Raw genomic sequence first — 13,654 nt, forward strand, 5'->3', positions numbered from 1 at the left:
TTGTGCACGCAGAGGGCGGGGAATGGAGCCCAGAGGGCTCCGCTGGCAATAAAAGCAGGTGCCTTGAGGGCCAGGCTTGGGGTGGCACGGACCCAGAGGCGGGAGTCCCTCTGAAGCGCAGGTGCGTGCACAGTCTTGGTTCACAGACGCGGAGGATACGACCTGCCTGGTGACCCTAGGACTTTGCTCTGCTCCTCGGCAGGAATCTGCCTGGAACTCGTGTCTCTGGAGAACCCATCCATCATGAGACGCCCGGCTGTCCTCCTCGCCATGGCTCTGGCCGCCCTCCTGGCTCCAGCAGTGGCGGCGCCCGTCCGCCAGCTGAGCTCCCGGAACAAGCTGCTCCTGGTGTCCTTCGATGGTTTCCGCTGGAACTACGACCAGGACGTGGACACCCCCAACCTGGATGCCATGGCGCTCGAAGGGGTGAAGGCTCGCTACATGACCCCGGCCTTCATCACCTTGACCAGCCCCTGCCACTTCACCCTGGTCACTGGTGAGTGTCGGCCTCAGTGGGGCCTGGGGGTGGGGGTGCTGAGAAACCAGGGAACCAACAGAGGGAGCCCCAGCTTATGCACAGGGCCTGTCCTATGGTGTGTGGTGCAGGGACAAAGGTGAGACCAAGGAGGGGACACTCTCACTGGGCAGACACCGCTCAGCCAAGGGGGGTCATCAGCAACCATCACTGTTGGTGGCAGCTAATAGAAGGTAGATAAAAACACCTGGTGTCTCAGTTTAAATGGTGACTACAACCAGGGTGGCAACCCAGGAGGGCTTCTGGAGGAGGTGAGTGTGACTAGGATTCAGAAAGACAGGAGAGATGAGCCTGAGGCTCCTGCTCTTCCCACTGCTCACTCCCCAACCACTCCCCAACCCATTATCACTCTGTTTATGCTGGAAACCTAAAATCCAGGTGTCACAGGGCCAACCTCCCTCCGGAAGCTGAAAGGGAGGATCCTTCCGGCCTCTCCAGCTGTCGGTGGCCCAGGCATTCCTTGGCTGGTGGCTGCAGCTCTCCAATCCCTGACCCTCGTCACACGGCCGTCTTCCCCGTGTATATCCCTCCTCTTCTTGTAAAGATACCTGTCCTTGTGTTTAAGGCCTACCCCGATCCAGAAAGCCCCATCTTAACCGAGCTCGTTACATCTTATCTCCAAACAAGATCACATTCTGAGGCTCTGGGTGGACATGACTTTGGGGTACGCTATTCGGTACAGATGGCTCATCCTCACACCAGCATTTCTGTGACCACGGCCCCTTCCACACACAGACGGAGCACCTGGTCCTCCCTTCTGCACGTCCCCTCCTTACAGAATATGACCCGATGGGGATGTGGAGGAGGGGGCAGACCACTCCTCACCCCCTGCTTTTGTGCCTTCTGAACTCATGTGAGGGCATTTCCATGCGGGAAAAAAAAAAAGAATAGTATAAGATGCCTCACAGAGCTCCTCTTTGTTCATTTATCTTCCTGCCTGGGACCCTACTTCACGGCCAGACCCTAACTCATTCAATTAGTTCCCTCCTGACAGCCAGCCAGGTTGCTCCCAACGTTTTGCTGAAACCATCGAGGCTGCAAACGATATCCTGGCACATGTGTACTTGCACATTTGTGCGCGTTTAGCTGCGAGATAAGCTGCTCAGAGTGGAAGCAGAATCTCTGGGTCAGAGAACGCGGCTGTGTCGGAGCCCAGCCCAGGCTCCCCAGGCAGCGTGGGCCTCCTGCCACCCTGGCTGTTTCCTGCCCTCCCACCGCCCCTCTGCTCTTCCGCCCCACAGGCAAGTACGTCGAGAACCACGGGGTGGTGCACAACATGTTCTACAACACGAGCAGCAAGCTGAAGCTGCCCTACCACACCACGCTGGGCGTCCAGGGGTGGTGGGACAATGGCAGTGTACCCATCTGGGTCACGGCCCAGAGGCAGGTAACGCCTTGCCCACACCCGCTCGGGCCGTCGGGGGAGGCGGGCGGGGGGCCCGGACAACGAGGCCGAGATCCACGCAGGCCCAGTCCCCGCCCTGGGAGTCCCCGCTCCCGACACGGGGGTGGGGGTGGTATGAGTGGGGTCCCTCGGAAGGTGGGAGCCAGTTGCCCAGGAAAACCCAGAGCCTGCCAGTCCTCCCTGGAGCCCTGAGACCAAGGGGTTGCTCCATACTCCCAGCCCGAGGGAAAACTGGGCCGCCCCACACTGGTGGGAAAGGGGGCCACAGGGAAGTTGACCTAACTCCTCAGGAAGGCAGGGAACGATGAAGTGGCTTCACCCCGCCCCCTCCCGTGTGCCTCTCAGGGCGCGGCAGCTAAATTCCAAAGGGTGGAGGGCAGGGTAAGAGGTGGGTCATCCACATGACAAGCCCGAGACCCCAGCGTCTTGCAGTGCTCTGGGGCTTCCTGGCAACAAACTCAGAGATTTTCAAGGGGAGCCCGGATTGAGCTTTGAAAGCTACACCCGCCTCATAGGCAGGGCATCCACTCAGGTTGAGTCCCCTCGCTCCAGAAGGAGCTACCAGACACCAGGCTCACTGGCAGAAGCCGTAGCCGAGAACTTGGCATCTCAAGGAAGAATGGCCTTAGGGACCGGACAGGCAGACGGGGCATGTGTGGACAGATGGATCTGTAACTAAAACAGCACTGGATTTATGGAAAGACAGACGGATGGCCAGGCTGAAGGCTGAAAGGGCAGGCCACGGGGTGTGGGCGGGGGGACTGATGGACACACAGCTGGACAAGGACACGGCAGGGAGAAGCCGGGCTGCAGGCCAGAAGGGGAGGGCTCACGGGCAGCTCAGCCTCAGGGCAGATACCTAAGGCCACAGTGACGATGAGGACACAGCATATCTGGGGATACTTTTATATCCACTATCTCATTAGTGCTGAGTCCACTGGGCACCTGCTCGCTCCTCTATAAAATCAGTATCAGCCCAATAACAGAAGATAAGAGCTAGGAAGGGCCTTTCAGAAAATACAAAGGCCTGTGGTCCTAGCTGGAGCAGGGCTGGGTGAGGAGGCAGGCGGAGGGCAGGCAGGGGGCAGATGGGTCAGGGCGCAGGCAGGAGGCGGCCCGAGGCGCTGACGCCGCCCTCCCCGGCAGGGCCTAAAGACCGGCTCATTCTTCTACCCCGGCGGGAATGTCACCTACCAAGGCGAGGCCGTGACGCTGAGCCGGAAGGAAGGCTTCCTGCACAACTACAAGGATGAGGCGGAGTGGAGGGCCAACATTGACACGGTGATGGAGTGGTTCACGCAGGAGGGCCTGGACCTCGTCACGCTCTACTTTGGGGAGCCAGACTCCACGGGCCACAGGTACGGCCCGGAGTCCCAGGAGAGGAAGGAGATGGTGATGCAGGTGGACAGGACGGTGGGCTACCTCCGGGACCGCATCAGGCTCAGTGGCCTGGAGAGCAGCCTCAACCTGATCATCACGTCCGACCACGGCATGAGCACGGTCAACAAGAACGCCAGCGACCTCGTGGAGCTCCACAAGGTCTCCAACTTCTCCTTCAAGGACATCGAGTTCGAGCTCCTAGACTACGGACCCAACGGCATGCTGCTCCCCAAGGAAGGGATGCTGGAGAAGGTGTACGAGGTCCTCAAGGATGCCCACCCCCGGCTCCACGTCTACAAGAAGGAGAACTTCCCCAAGTCCTTCCACTATGCCAATCACCCCAGGGTCACCCCCCTGCTCATGTACAGCGACCTTGGCTACGTCATCCACGGGGTGAGTTCCTGCCGGTGCCGGGCACTACCCGGGGCTGCTGCCGGTGCAGGCGCTTCCTGGAGCTGCAGGGTCTCTTCATTTCTGTAAAAAGCACACCCCCTGTTTCTAGCCAGACCCCAATGTGAGGAGTGTCAGCCACCAAAGGGACACCCCCACAATCTGCAATAGGCGTGGGTGTGCGTGTGGACATGCACTGTGTACCAGTATGTGTGTGCATATGTGTGCATGCGTGCCTGTATCTGTGTGTGGATGTGCACACGTGTGTATGTGTGTGTGTAAAAGGGAAAGCGTGGGAAGGTGAGCTAACAGTGAGAACAGAGAGCCCAGGGGGGCTGAGTAGGAAGCGAGACAGAGCAGGGAAGGGACGAACAGCCGCGCTGCGCAGCCAGCAGCAGGAAGGGGCCCGGTGCGCACCCCTGGGCTGAAGCTCCACCCTGTTTACTTGGGGTCTCCATTCGTGTCACCGGGTCTTTACCGAGGCTCCCTCTTTGGGCCACTGACCTTCGGGGGCTGAGAATTCAGAGGAACGGAGGCTCGGAACCCTTCCTGCCTCCCTTTGACCCCCTCCAGGGGTCCTCTGCTGAGGCGTGCACTGCAGGGGGTGCTGGCAGAGAGGGCGGGGCGGGCTGGGAGGGACAGCCAGGACTCGGGACCCCCCTCCCCGCAGAGAGTGAACGTGCAGTTCAACAATGGGGAGCATGGCTTCGACAACAAGCTCATGGACATGAAGACCATCTTCCGGGCCACGGGCCCCAGCTTCAAGAGGGGCCTGGAGGTGGAGCCCTTCGACAGCGTCCACGTGTACGAGCTCATGTGCCGGCTGCTGGGCATCGTGCCAGAGGCCAACGATGGGCTCCTCAGCACCCTGCTGCCCACGCTCCGGGAGGAGGCCGGCGACGCGGCCCCCAGCACCTCGTGGACCACGCCCCCCTCAGGTGCACCCCTGCCCTCCCCCTGCACCCACGCGCCCCAGGCGGCTGCAGGCGGTGTGTGTCTGCACAGCCGCGACCAGGGTGCCCCGCCAGCTGCTTGAGGTCGCCTTCTCTTTCCCTGTCCCTGGCTCCTGGGAACATCTCAAGCACCTGACATTCCCACAGCACCTGACGCCATACAGAGCACTTTGTGCATCTTGGCGGCCTGGGCAGGAGAGCAGGCATATGTGAGCACCTTGTTTAAAGTGGGGAGACTGAGGGCCAGAGGGGCTGGCGGTTTGCCCGTGGGACAAGCCTTCCAGGGGAAGTCCACCTCCAGGCTCCATGGCCACGTGAGGCCTCCTTCCTGGAATCTTCCTCTGTCCGCCTCCTCCACACACACCCTCACCCCTATCCTGGCCCATCTCAGGGGCAAAGGTCATCTGGGAGCTGGCAAGGTGGCAGCCCCGTGGGCGCCTGGCTAGAGGTGGGCAGCCCCACTGATCAGGGACTGTGAGGGGTCACACTGAACACAAGCCAGGAGGCCAGTGCAGCTGGGACAGGCGATCAAAGTGGGGATGGTGAGAGATGAAACCAGGGGCTGGTGGGGGTGGCCCAGGGCACCTCACTCACCTTTAAGGAGTCAGGAAGGGGACACGCTCCAATTTCCCTCATTCACTGGGTCCTCCGACTTTCCTTAGGCTCCGCCCTCCTGCCAAGTGGCCGGCCCCACTTGGTGACAGGACTACTGGTGGCTGCAATTCTTCTGGCCAAGGTTGCATAACACCCACTGCTCAAGGTCAGAGGCCCAGGAGGCCGAGGGGAGGGTGGGGCCATGCTCCCTGCAGCTCCAGCCTGATGCCTCAGCCCTGTCATTCCTCGGGACCCCGGGCCCACCCTGCCAGCCTCTCTGCTGTGGACTCGAAGCAGTCTTTCCAAAGCAGACAACCCAGAGGAGACAGGAGCCCTCCCCTCTCCCCAGCCCTTCCCCTTCTGCCTGCAAGGTCTCTATGCTCCCCAGGGGACGAGGGAGGACTGGGAGCCACAGTGGGTCAGTCTAGGGGGAGCACTCCAGGGTGGGGTTCCTAGAACACCCTCTCACTGCATGGCAGCCCCATGTCTGCCCTGTGGTGTCACAGCCCTGCAGCCAAGACAGAAGCTAGTCACGCGCTGATTCTAAAGCGACACGGTGGGAGCTGCTCGGCGCCAGGCTCTGGTCTGGGCCCTGGGGATACACAGTGAACCAGACTGCCCGGGCCCTGCACGCAGATAATACGCAGAGAACAAATCCATGCCTGAGATAGAGGAGGCCGCGGTAACGGAGTGGGGGCTGCGGTTCAGGTCGCCTGGGGGAAGGAGGAGGGGGGAGTCGGGGGCGGCCTGAATGATGAGGACCAGCCGGCCACGCCAAGCCCTGGGTCAACATTACAGGCAGGGAAGAGCAAGCGAGAGGCCCCGAGGTGGGACTGGCTCCTGTGTTTCTGGGAGGGAAAGGAGGCCGGGGTGCTCAGAGGCTGGTATACAAGGATGAGTTCACGATGAGCTGCCAAGGGAATGGGTGGGGGGGTCACCTTACGGCAGCAGGGAGCCCCCAGCCGAGGTCACGCAGGGGCGTGCCGTGGTCTGCCACGGATGAGCAAATGCAGTGCTAACCGCCCTGTGCCCTCCTGGGTCCAGCAGAGGGTCAGGAATTCCCACAGGGGCCCCCTCGGTCTCTGCCTGACGTGGGGGCCCCTGTGCGCCTCCCACCCCCTCCCCTGCCCGGCCGACTTCCCTTCACTCCCTCCCTCTTGGCACCTCCACTTCATCTCCTCCACCAGACCCGCCCTCCCCGCTCCCCTTCCTTTCTTCCCGACCCAACACAGACCTGTTCTTCCAGGCCCACCTCCTCCAAGAAGCCTCCAGAAGCTGCCACAGGGCCCGCTCAGTCCCTGCTGTGATGGTCTTTTGGACACAGACGGGCCTGTCTCCTCAACTGACGGGGGACAATGCCTGCATGCCTCCACGTCCCCGCAGCTCCAGCCCACCTTGGCCATTCTGGTGCTGGCCATATAACCCCTCGGGACGCGCAGGCCCACTCACCCGTCCACGGCCCCCAGACCCACAGGGCGCACCCTCCTTCCTCCCACCAGAGAACCCGCCCCACGGACGGCGCCCCTGTCTTTGGCCACTGGAGGGCACCCTGGAGCTCGCGGGCAGGTGACAATAAATTCAGCTGTAAGACGGGAGACACACTCTTTGAAGGACGGGCTTGTCAGGATCTGCCTGTTCCTCGGATATGAACCCACCCCTCCCCTCCCCAGGCCTCTGGCTTCTACTACAACTTGAGCTCCATATCCCACTCTAGTAACCATCCAAGCGGCCCTCCGCAGCTGCCAGGAAGACCCCGTGGCTGCCAGGCCCCGCACCCAACAGTTCTCCTGGAAGGACGAGTGCATCTGCACCGCCTGCGGCCCTCATCCCGCCCTCACCAGCTTCCGAGTCTAGATAGTCCCAAATCAGGCTTGAGGGGACAGGTGGGGTCTCCCTGCGCATCCACGTCCGCGAGCACTCACAAGTGCCAGCACAGCCACCATGACCCCCGGGTCTCCAAAAGACCCCAGCCCTCCGCTGAGAACGCACAAAGACCATGGTCAGCCTAGCCGACTCTCCAGGGCCCGGCCGACAGCTACTCTGAGAATCGCTCTTGATGGGCTTTTTCAAAACGAAAAGACAAAGAGAGCGAGAAAAGAGAGGAAAATAACCTGGTGTGTCCCACATTAAGTATTCTGCTGCCCCCAAAACAGTCCCAGCGGTTGACCAACTCACAGAACAAGCTCCGTGGGCCAGGAATGCGGTAGCCAAGATGGGCCGTGAGCTGTGGGCCTGTCTCCCAGCTGTGCAGCCGGGAGAGGGGCACCACCCTGAGCGGCATGGCCAGGTTCAAAGCAGCTCCCAGCACTCACTCACCAACACTCTGCAGCCCTGGGCAAGTGCTCACCTTTGGGCCTCAGTGTCCTGACCTGTAAAATCAGGACCAATAGCAGTACCCGCCTGAGGGGCTGGTCCGATGATTAAATGAATTACTATTTGCAAACTACCAGGGCCTGGCCCACAGAAGGGCCCTGTGTTGTGTTTTAGAGTTATGAAAAGACAAGGTATCATGTGGCAAAAAAGTCACGTCTCCCTTTCATCTCCAAACCTTCTTGTTTCTCTAGCAGAAAGTTTCTGGTTAGTGATACTAAATCTTAAACACCTCCCTCGGTGGCACGGAGAGAGGACCCAGGCCCAGAGCTCTGGTGGGCAACAGCATCAGGGCGTAACATGACAGCACTGTTTTATTCGCTTTCTATTCTTTTCTATGATCACCCACAGTTTGGATGAGTGCTACTGATTTTCCATTTGTGTGTGTTATTTAAATTTTTTTTCCTTTTAAAAGTAACTTAAGTACAAAAGAATGAGTTAATTTAAAGAAAAATGTTGACCAAATAACAGTACAGGTGGCTGGTGGACGTGACAAAGTGTTTAAATAATAAAGGAGGTTATCCAGAGGCAGACCTGCTAGAGGTTGTCCACACTCCTCCTGCCGCCTCCTCCCTTCCCACTGTGTGGCCAGCCCAGGATGCTTCTGGAAGGCAGCATTCAGGCCTCCACATGACTGATGCCCAAAGATTCCCCCGGCCCCTTCACAGAAATACACTGCATTTCATACATGCCCTGCACCCTTCTCAGCTACCAACCAGGGGACTCCAGGACACCACTGAAAACTAACATTGTAATTTGCTGTACAAAGTTCCTTTCAGCATCAGCCGAGCTGAAACAGAGTCTGGAGGAAACCTAGCTGAACAAAGCCATGCACAGCATTCTGGAGTCAAGTAGAGATGACTAGGGACTCACTTATACATGGTCCACACACAGCTGCCTGTCAGCTCAGAGCCTTTGTTGAATGTGGCCAGTCTAGGTGCTGGCAGCAATGGATGGACCGTCTGAGTAGTTCGTGGCTGGCTGGGTGTGTGACTGGGCTGGAGAAAGCCCCCTTTGTCAGGAGGCCTGGTGCTTTAGAGCCCGCCCTGCATGCTGTCACCAGGAGGCGGCGCTCTTGGGCTCCTCAACGTCCCCTGAATCCTTTCTCAAGCAGCTTCCGAAGTAGAAAGGAATTCAGAATCTCCTATTTCTCCAACTTCTCCTCCTCCTCTGAAACAGCCGCACTCCTCCTTGGACCAGCGTTGGGGAAGCGGTCATGAAGTGTTTCTGTTTCCTTGTTCCTAGTTTTAAATGGAGCCCCGAGCAAAATACCGGAAGTTGAGAGAAAAGAACTACAACTTCCCATACTAGGTTTGCTCTAGGATCCTATGAGGGGAGGGATCTTGTAGCCCATGCTGAGCACAAGGACCACCCGGACCACCCTGGATCAGTGGTTGTTGAGTCTGAGTATGCCTTGGGATGGATTTGTCAGATCAGACGCTGTGCGTGTGAGTGTGAGCACACACACATTTGTAAGTCTTCAAGTATGGAAGTGGGCCTGAGAATTTGCATTTCTCCCTAGTTCCCAGGTGATTCTGATGCTGCTGGCCCTGGCACCGCACCTGAGAATCTCTGCACCTGGGAAAGGTTATGAATGAATGAATGAATGAATGAATGAATGAATGAGAGAAAGAAAGAAAATTGGTCTATCCTCGTGTTAAAGAGGATAAGAACTGAGGCGGTGTCCCCCACTAGCTGGCTCTGGACAGAGGTGGGAGGGGAGCACGGACATGTCCAAGTTCAGCCCCGGTGGGCCTGGCCAGCCTTTTCCCGCAGAGGAGTTACTTGTTAAGGCAAAGAGTCAGTGCTTTCCAGAACCCAGGGAGCTGCTCCCCTCTCCGCTGAAAAGTAGGAGCCTGTCTCAAAGGCGGGGGGTCCCTTCAGCCCATTCGCAGTCTTTTCATTTGTCCTGGAGCCCAGCAGGAGCACCCGCCGGTCATAAAACCCGACAACTGCCTGCGACGCGTCCCAGACACCTGCGGAACGCGCGGGTTCGTCTCCCCGGAGCAGGATCCTAAGCACCGCCGCCCTGCTGCGCCTTCACACCTCGCAGAAGTAAGTGCTTCGCGCACTGGACTCGCTGGGAGGCAAGACCGCAGGAATCGCTCGCTCCCCCACCCCACCCTAGGCTTGCAGAGAGCGGGAGAGAGGTCCCAGGTCCCCCAGGCAAGCAGGGGCACCGAGGAGGGCGGCGCATCCGGACCCCGGCCTGGGCGCTTCCCCGGACGCATCCCCAGCCTCCCACCGCCACGCGGGGCTGCAGGAGCATCTGTTGCCATGGTTACCCGATGCGTTCCTTGCAGCCTTAGCGGGAGGTTCCACTCCGCAGGCAGCGGTCCGCCGAGCCCGGAACCGGGGCGCAGGGAGGATCCGACGCGAACCCCGCGCGCCGCAAACGCACGCCGTGCACTGTCAAACGAAGCCTCCCACGCCGCGCGCGGCACGTGCCGCGTCCCACCGCCACGCACACCACATACACACATACACACAAAACACACGCCACACACGCACGCACACTCCACACGTGTTGCCCACACCGCATGCTCCTCCACGCTATACCACCTCATCCCATCCCAGCCACACACGGCATAAATACACGTGAAACACGCACACACTCTCTCTCACCCTACACCCACTCAGGACCGGGCGCTGGAGGATAAGCGCTCGGAACCGGCCCGCTGCGGTCTCACGCCTCCGCACAGCCCGCAACCGGGTCGCACCCCGGTCCGCGCACGCGCGACAGGCTGGCCCGCCCCCTCCCCTTTGTGACCAGCGGGCCGCGGTTTCCCTCGCCCTCTCTGCAGCGCGACCTTGAGGGGTCACTTCAGGGGCGGGCACCCCAGGTTAGGGCGGTCAACGCGGCGGCCTAGGACCCCGACCCCTCATTCGGCCCGGAAGCGCCCTGGACCCTGCATCTCCGAGACTCCTGCGCCCGCGACGCCAGTGCGCCCCGGGCTGGGCGGATCCCGGCCGCTGGGGGGCGCGTTTCCAGGCAGAGCTTGACAGGCGCTGAGCCCGCGGACCACCCCCGACCCCCGGGACCACAAGGACGCTTCCTAAGCCGGCTCCGAACCCCGATCGATTGCGACTCCGGAGGTTTCGCCTCCAACCCACGTGGCAGGAGGAAGTGGGAGGTGGGGAACCTCCAGGCGCGGGGAGGACCTAGGCCACTCGCACACCCACCCCCAGAGCCAAGCAGGCGGGCTGCTAAGCCCCGGGATTTTTCTATCTTAATCTGGTCAATTTTTTTCTTTTGTTTTTGGTGATAAATCACTGTGGCTTTTGGCTTAAATCTCCAAAGTTCAAAAAGTGGAGCGACACAGCTCTAACAAAACTAGCCCATTACCACGTATAAATTTCATACAAACAAGTTTTCTCATACTTTGCATCAATAAAAATAAAAAACAGGGATGGGATTGATTCTGAACCATATCTTAGATAATAAGTAATATTCATCCAATGACACATGAACCATTTTAAAACACACAGTTCCATCCATCTTATTAAGAGATGAATGCCAACAAAAATTTAACATGTATATCATAAATACATACCACAATTTTAATATATTTTGTTGGTTTGAGGAGTTGATTAATTGTATTAATCACTCAATCCAAAGTAATCTTTTTTAATACTGAGAGTCTTAGAGTCACAAGAAATAATACATTTTAAAATTTGATTATGGGGGGCAATCAGTGGTAGAGCTGCATGGCTAGCATGCACGAGGCCCTGAGTTCAATCCCCAGTACCTCCATCAAAAAAACAAATAAATAAATAAACCTAATTATCTACCCCCTGCAAAAAAAATTAAAATAAAATAAAGTTAGATTACATACATGTTTTTTGTTGCAGAGACCTACGTTTGAGTGATTTAGTGAATTAGTTTCAAACATGAAAATGCTTATATTAAAATAAAATTCAGTGGAAGAAGTGAAACCAGACCCGTGGGTGGAGGAGATAAGGACCAAGAAGAATTTGTCCGTCTTTGGTATCGTGAGGTCACATTGTTGCATAAATGACATTTCATTTGATGTATTTGGAAGAATTGCCCAAGGAAAGCTGGAGGCAGATGCATTTAGAAAAAGAAAGAAATTTTTCTTGCAAAGAGTGCAGAAGAGACAAATTCAGAAGAACTGGCTCACCAAATCCAAAATGCCATCAAGTATTTAAAGGGGGGGAAAAATCATAAGAGACCCAAGGTCGCCAAACTCGCATTCATCTGTCCTGGGTGGGCCAGCAGCCACTTTCTCACGTGATGATCTAATTCCAAAAAGTCAGGACACGTGACAGAAAGAGTAAGGTCAGGGCTCAAGCTCCTGTTAGCCGGCAGAGCACAGGGTCACAGGGTCACAGGAAATAGGCAGGGTTTGATCATCTGGGGGCTCTAGTTTTGGTCTGTCTCAGGGTGCAAAGTGGTTTGCTGGGTTGGTTCGTTTTTGATGGAGGAACATGTGTTGCTCAGTGACATTGGGAGCAGGGCAAAATGTCAGATTTTGCTTCTGTAGAGTGAGGAGCCCTTATATTTTAAGGAGGTGAAATTTACCACTCCTGGGCATATATCCTGAGGAAACTCTAACTGGAAGAGATAAATGCACCCTGATGTTCACAACAGCCAAGACACGGAAGTGACCAAAATGTCCATCGACAGGTGACTGGATAAAGAAGTTGTGAGACAGATATGTATAGATAGATAGATAGATATGAATAAATTAAATAATGCCATTTGCAGCAACATGGATAGACCTAAAGATTATCGCATTAGGTGAAGTAAGTGAGGCAGAGAAAGACAAGTATCATATGATATCACTTATATGTGGAATCTTAAAAAAAAGGTACAAACTTATGTACAAACCAGAAATAGACTCACAGACATAGAAAACAAACTGTGTTACCAAAGGGGAAAGGAGTGGGAGGGAGGGATAAATTAGGAGTTTGGTATTAACATATACACACTACTATATACATTAAACAAGGACCTACTGTAAGCACAGGGAACTATATTCAATCTCTTGTAATAACCTGTAATGGAAAAGAGTCTGAAAAAAGTGCTATATATGTATCACTTTGCTATACACCTGAAACAAACATAACATTGTAAATTAACTATACTTCAATAAGAATAAATTAATTTTTAAAAATCAAAATTTATAATACACTGGAAATCACATCCTTTGCAACCTTGTGACCTTCATGATGGAAAACAATAGCTACCAACCTTAAAAGGCACCAAAGGGGTATGATTTTTCCAAATTCTTTTAGGAGTTATGTGGATAAAGCAACTTGAAGGCCATTGACCTAGTTCCACTCCCTCCTGGACAGAGCAGGAAGCTGAGGCTGAGAGGAGAGAGATTTGTCCACTGTTGCACAGGGTGGTGGTAAAACTTGAGGGAGGCTGTGCCCTTGACCAAGGAGCACAAGGAGAGATGCTCAATGTCACCGTCATCACAGAAACGAAATTCAAAATCACAGTGAGATGCCGCTTCACCCACAGAATGACTAATTTTTTTTTAAAGTGGTGGAGAGGATGTGGAAACGCTGGGGCCCTCAGATATTGTTGGTGGGAAGGTAAAATGGTGCAGCCGCTGAGGAAAACAGTTTGCTGGCTCCTCAATAAGTTAAATACGGAATTACCACATGACCCAGCAATTCCACTCCTGGGTCTACACCCCCAAAGAACTGAAAACAAGTGTCCAAACAAAAACTTGTACACGAATGTTCATAGCAGCATTCTTGACAAGAGCCAAAAGGTGGAAACGGCTCGAATGTCCATCAACAGAAGAATGGACAAATGAAATGTCATGTACCCACACAATGAAACAGCATCCAGCCGAAAAAGGAGTGAGGCGCTGACCTTGAAAACATGCTCAGTGAAAGAAGCCAGACACAAAGGGCCACGCAGTAGATGATTCCATTATATGAAATTTCCAGAATAGGCACATCCTTGGAGACAGAAAGTAGTTAGGTGTTGCCAGGGGCGAGGGTAGGGAGGGATGGGGGAGTGACTGCTTCATGAGTACAGATACCGTT

At 55.9% G+C, this 13,654-nt stretch overlaps 1 protein-coding gene across 1 annotated transcript; it reads left to right on the forward strand.

Annotated features, from left to right (window-relative positions):
* Nucleotides 1-243: 243 nt before the first annotated feature.
* ENPP7 (ectonucleotide pyrophosphatase/phosphodiesterase 7) lies at nt 244-5,422 on the forward strand. Its single transcript, XM_072940092.1, has 5 exons — nt 244-496; nt 1,777-1,922; nt 3,087-3,713; nt 4,381-4,648; nt 5,326-5,422. The coding sequence occupies exons 1-5, from the start codon at nt 244-246 to the stop codon at nt 5,406-5,408; spliced, it is 1,377 nt and encodes a 458-aa protein (XP_072796193.1). The 3' UTR covers nt 5,409-5,422.
* Nucleotides 5,423-13,654: the final 8,232 nt, after the last annotated feature.

The sequence above is a fragment of the Vicugna pacos genome, chromosome 16, assembly GCF_048564905.1.
Source record: "Vicugna pacos chromosome 16, VicPac4, whole genome shotgun sequence".
NCBI lineage: Eukaryota > Metazoa > Chordata > Mammalia > Artiodactyla > Camelidae > Vicugna > Vicugna pacos.

What these genes read in the sequence shown, in the direction of transcription:
- ENPP7 (XM_072940092.1), top strand. Translation starts at nt 244, where the DNA reads ATGAGACGCCCGGCTGTCCTCCTCGCCATGGCTCTGGCCGCCCTCCTG. An exon ending in TTGGCTACGTCATCCACGGG is followed by an intron (nt 3,714 to 4,380) that starts GTGAGTTCCTGC and finishes CCCTCCCCGCAG; the next exon opens with AGAGTGAACGTGCAGTTCAA. An exon ending in GTGGACCACGCCCCCCTCAG is followed by an intron (nt 4,649 to 5,325) that starts GTGCACCCCTGC and finishes GACTTTCCTTAG; the next exon opens with GCTCCGCCCTCCTGCCAAGT.